The following is a 6,000-nucleotide window of genomic DNA, read 5'->3' as shown; positions in this document are numbered from 1 at the left end:
GTAGAAGATAGTAATAAGCAACAACGTAAAATCATAAACAACGGTTCTGTAAACTAGTGCCACTTGACGTCTAGAATACACGTTTTAACACAGATAATCATAAACAACGGTTTTGTAAACCAGTGTCACTTGATGTCTGGAATACACGTTCTAACACAGAGAATCATAAACAACGGTTCTGTAAACCAGTGCCACTTGATGTCTAGACAACACGTTTTAACATCATCCAACAACCTGCTTAATCTCGAACAAGTTTGTTCCTTTAAATTATAAATGTGAACAAGAAGCCTCTTACTTAGGAGTACGTTAGTACTGTTTTTCATTTTATAATTTTTGCTATTTACTGTAGTAGATTTGAGGTGAATCGTATGAAACGTAATTCGTATTTTGAAATATCGCTTCTTGTCTAGAATATGATCCAGAAGAAAAAAAGAAACATTTTTGTTGCTTCGTTTCGTCAACGTTTCATCTGTTGAAACAATTTTTTTGTTTCTTTTACCAGTGTTCGTACCAACTCGAAAGAACTCTCCACTTCTACACGTGTTAACTAGAAGGACTTCTTCACTGCTAAACGTGCTGGCCCGGCATAGCCAGTTGGTTTGAGGCGTTCGACTCGTAATCCGGGGGTTGCAGGTTCGAATCCCTGTCGCACCAAACATGCTCGCCCTTTCAGCTGTGGGGGCGTTATGATGTTACGATCAATCCCATTATTCGTCAGTAAAAGAGTAGCTCCAAGAGTTGGTGGTGGGTGGTCATGACTAGCTGTCTTACCTCTAGTCTTACACTGCTAAATTAGGGTCGGCTAGCGCAGATAGCCCTCGTGTAGCTTTGGGCGAAATTTAAAAACAAACAAACAAGAAAGGCGTAACCGCTATTAATGGTACTAATTAGAAATAAGTATCCACTTTTAACTGTACTAAATAAAGAATGTGTTCACTAATAAACGTTCTATTCAAATATCTGTCTCTAGAAAGCTGATATTTTTTAACAGGGTCTAGATTGGTGAACAATCAGAAAGATGTAGTGACAATGTCTCCAGAGAGCTGTCATACTTTTAATAAGGTTTAAGTCGTTAGTAATTAATACTTTTGGTGTAGGTTTCTAATCGGATCTTTATAGACAAGCCTTATTTCATCGGCTTTCAATCCCTGGTATACAATTAACAATTGATTGCTCTACAACCTTTCAAGGACAAGTAGTGTTTAGTGTAACATTTCACGCATCGTTTAAGAGTAAACCTTCAGTTAACCTAGGTAATTTAACAGTTAATACACGTCACTATCCTTCGTTCAGTAGAGGAACAACGCCCTCTGTTATCAGTTAACAGTTTAGTATAACTGCAGTCATCATCCGGCCTCGAATTACTTCGTGTCGGTTAGCAGTCACCATGGAATGTAAACGAACGTGTGTTATGAACACTTCATTAGCGACGACTATGGAATACCAAAGGTGTGTTTTTACAGTTTCTCTAATTATATCTTTCATTAGACACAAAGTTTCCGGTCCAGATTTATTGATTCGTGTCAGAATCAGAGATTCAAGAGTGCTTACCAAACCTGGTCTTAGGTCGGTTTGTTGGAGAAGCTAATTTAATCCAAGAAGCAACTTCCCTCTCGGCTATTAGCTTAACACGAAGTCCGCAGCTTGGAAATCCACAAAAACCTCTGTGCAGCGGACCGAGGACAATGTGATGATTTCCTCATTTTTCCTGTTTATAATTAAGATGGTACCGACAGAAGTTCATTTGGTTCGATAACTTAATATTCAAATATATCTGCATCAGTAAAAACGAATGATTTTGTCCAGTTGTAAGAAAGAAAAAATTACTCTCAAAAGTTAGAGAACGTATTTTCACCATGGTAACACGCACTTAAGACTGTGAATCTCAGAAATGATGGTGTGCAACCAGTTGTGTAACGTACTTGTGTGTGTGTGTGTGTGTGCGTGATTCACAAGAGTGATGATCGAATTCCACTGTTTGTTTAGAGTAGACTAAGGTCTGACGGTGTGTGCTTGTAGACTAGCTCCTGTGTTTCTTTTGACATTTCAGAATTTAGCGACCATATTTTCGCGCGGAAATGCTGCAACAACCTAATATGTATACGATTATTTGTTCGTTGAATTTCGCGCAAAGCTACACGTAGGCTATCTGCTCTAGCCGTCCATAATTTAGCAGTGAAGGACCAGAGGGAAGGCAGCTAATCATTACTATCCACCGCCAACTGTTGGACTACTTTTTACGAACGAATAGTGTGATTTACCATCACATTATAACGACATGCCGATTACGAATCGTTTGCCCCTAACCACCTGGCCATGGAGGGCCACATGTGTACGATATTTTACAAAGTGAAAGACAAAAAGAATAACCAGCAAGTTTCTAACTTGGTTTTGGGAGAAAATCTCTTTCACGAATTAATTGATAGTGATCAAAGCATATTTTTTGTTCTAATAACAGGTGTTTCAAAGTTTGTCAGTTTTTCTCGCAAGATTTGAACTCGCACTAGTGAGTTTTGGGCTCAATCTAAAGTTCACAAACATTATGCAAACGTGATTAACGTAATAAAGGTATAATTGATAAAGATAATCAGTTAATACCCATTCTCTGATCCAGACTAGTGGTTAGAGTATCGGCAGGTCCAAGGTTTGATTCCTCGACATATTGAAAGCTCTACGTATTTTTAATATTAAGCGCGTTATAAAAAATTGCAGTTAATTCCTTTATTTATCCAAACCCTAACCATATATGCGGCGGGTGTTTCATGGTGGTTATCCTCCCTCTAGTCAACAGTTCAAAACCAGATATGTCTCGGTCTAAGAGATCACGCAGTGGAGTAGCTTACCAAATAAAACTAAAGCCAGAACGAATTTATTTGGTTGTTATTGATGTTTTGAATTAAGCACAAAGCTACACAATGGGCTATCTGTGATCTGACCACCACGGGTATCGAAACCCGGTTTTTAGCGTTATAAGTCCGTAGACATACCGCTGAGCCACTGGAGGGCGAATTTATTTGGATTTTATTAAATCATCATTGGAAACCTGCGTTGTAAACGATATTTTCAGGATAAATTTCGAAATTATCTCACAAAAAATGGCAAACTAGGGATAATTCAGATATAAATCCTACACGAAATATTTAAACTCAGCACTTTTAATATAGCTATAAAACCAGGGTAATGGGTAAAGCAGATTTTCCTCGTATTCCAACTGTTCTATAGTTTCTGATCTTCTCTCCATCTTTACAACCAAACAAATTTAAAATAAAACTTTTTTTTTGCTAGTTTCTGTACTTTATTTTTACTATTAGCATTTATAAGTGGCGCTAGCTATTGACGGATATGCGTATTGGGCAATATTAAGCAATTTGTATCATTGCATGTATTTCGGACTGTAACTAACCTATCGTGTATCACCTGGGTTCCAGGTTTGAAAGGTACATCCTAGAGAGTAATGAAGTGTTTGACATTCTTGCTGGCTGGTCTGTTGCAGCTTACGGAAAGGTAAAAAAAAAAAAAATCGATATTTTTGCAACTCCTTCTCTAGACGTCGAGGAAGGTTAACCAACCTTCGAGGCAGTTTTGTACTTAATAATTGAAGGACTTTCTGCTGTCCCTTTGGTTAGGTTTTGTGGATGTCCTAGCATGCGCACTGCCATGTTCAAGATGTATAAGCTATCACTCGGATCATTCTTAAAATATGTAACAAAACAGTAAGCAATAAACTATTTTCTCTCTATGTCTGCTCGTCTTCTGATCTATTTAGAAAAATATCTGCGTGTGTGTGTGTGGGGGGGGATTCGATCGCGGGTCTCTTAGACAAAAATAATGTATGTTACAAACTACACTCTTTATAACAGAGATAAGGACTTTTACACTTATAGTTATATGTAAATATAACTCATGTGCAAATCTCTAAATTACCCGCTAATACAGCGGTAAGTCCAAGGATTTACAACGCCGAAATTAATGGTTCGATTCCCCTCGTTGTACTCAGTCGATGCGGTACACAAGTATGTAAAGATTAACAATCTACAGTAGGTACAAGACTAATTAGTTCCAATTTCTTTTGTTCTTCTGACGTTACGAGATGGGGACGAGAGTCTGAAACTCTGGAACGTCGAGGTTTTACAGCCAGTCGATACACACTACCAGCATCACGTGTGATTAAATGTTTCTTATGAAGCTTAAGAAAGTCTTTTCAACAATAATATTTTCCATTCACACCAACGAAACACATTTGCGTCAAACAACGCTTCTATTTTCGTTCTTAATTTTATGAATTTTATTTTATTTTATTACCTATTTATTACCTATTTGCGTCTAAGAATTATTTTTATTTGTCGTTATTTACGAGACACTTGAAATAATCATACCTATGTAATTTGGAGATGTATCATACCTATGTAATTTGGAGATGAATCATACCTATGTAATTTGGAGATGTATCATACCTATGTAATTTGGAGATGTATCATACCTATGTAATTTGGAGATGAATCATACCTATGTAGTTTGGAGATGTATCATACCTATGTAATTTGGAGATGTATCGTACCTATGTAATTTGGAGATGAATCATACCTATGTAGTTTGGAGATGTATCATACCTATGTAATTTGGAGATGTATCATACCTATGTAATTTGGAGATGTATCATACCTATGTAATTTGGAGATGAATCATACCTATGTAATTTGGAGATGTATCATACCTATGTAATTTGGAGATGAATCATACCTATGTAATTTGGAGATGTATCATACCTATGTAATTTGGAGATGTATCATACCTATGTAATTTGGAGATGAATCATACCTATGTAATTTGGAGATGTATCATACCTATGTAATTTGGAGATGTATCATACCTATGTAATTTGGAGATGAATCATACCTATGTAATTTGGAGATGAATCATACCTATGTAATTTGGAGATGTATCATACCTATGTAATTTGGAGATGTGACAGAGAAAGAAGAAAGATTGTTTGGATTATTTATTTACTTAACTGTTTAGTGTGGTAGATTATTTATTTACTTAACTGTTTAGTGTGGTAGATTATTTATTTACTTAACTGTTTAGTATGGTGGATTATTTATTTACTTAACTGTTTAGTGTGGTGGATTATTTATTTACTTAACTGTTTAGTATGGTGGATTATTTATTTACTTAACTGTTTAGTGTGGTAGATTGCTTGTATTCGTAGGTGGAACATGTTGATTGGAGGGGAAGGCGTATTCTATTACCATTTGGTAAATGTTCTTCTCCACGTGATCGTGACGTCGTTATTTACCTACATGTGTTTGGACATTCTTCGGTGGTCTACGGAAGCTGCTGCAACAGCTGGTCTTCTGTTTGCTTCTCACCCTGTCCACACTGAAGCGGTAAGTAGTGACACCATCAACTAATGTCCACACTGAAGTGGTAAGTAGTGGCCTCATCAACTGATGTCTATATTGGAGTGATAAATAGTGACCTCATTAACTAATGTCTATATGGAAGCGGTAGATAGTGACCTCATTAACTAATGTCCACACTGAAGCAGTAAGTAGTGACCTCATCAACTAATGTCCAAACTGAAGCAGTAAGTAGTGATCTCATCAACTAATGTCCACATTGAAGCGGTAAGTAGTCAACTTACGTTAAGAAAAAAAATCATCTAGACAATTACCGTTTAAACTAAAATGTCCTGGCTGTTACCCGGTCAATTACTGTTAAAAATAAAGTGTCAGATTGTTAACTGGTTAAATACCGTTAAGACTGAAATGTTAGATTGTGTCCTGGTCAGTTACCATTGAGGCTAAAGTTTCAGATTTTTCTGCGGTCAGTTACCGTTCAGAATAAAGTGTCCAGGTTGTTACCCGGTCAGTTATCGTTACGAATGATGTGTCAGACTGTTAACCGGTCAAATACTGTTAAAGACTAAAGTGCTAGATTGCCACCCGTTCAATTACCGTTAGGACTCAAGTGTCAGATTTTTAAGTGGTCTGTTACTGT

The 6,000-nt window shown here is 36.8% G+C and overlaps 1 protein-coding gene across 1 annotated transcript in view; it reads left to right on the top strand.

The window, feature by feature from the left end:
- Window positions 1–5,120: 5,120 nt before the first annotated feature.
- LOC143248753 (protein O-mannosyl-transferase TMTC1-like) overlaps window positions 5,121–6,000 on the top strand; it is a 62,304-nt gene continuing 61,424 nt past the window's right edge. Inside the window, exon 1 of the mRNA XM_076497436.1 lies at window positions 5,121–5,387. Within this exon, the coding sequence (XP_076353551.1) occupies window positions 5,217–5,387 (171 nt within the window). The 5' untranslated portion in view covers window positions 5,121–5,216. The remainder of the gene's footprint in view (window positions 5,388–6,000) is intronic.

Source organism: Tachypleus tridentatus, chromosome 4 (genome assembly GCF_004210375.1).
Source record: "Tachypleus tridentatus isolate NWPU-2018 chromosome 4, ASM421037v1, whole genome shotgun sequence".
Taxonomy (NCBI): domain Eukaryota; kingdom Metazoa; phylum Arthropoda; class Merostomata; order Xiphosura; family Limulidae; genus Tachypleus; species Tachypleus tridentatus.
This window is presented reverse-complemented; position numbering and strand designations above follow the sequence as displayed.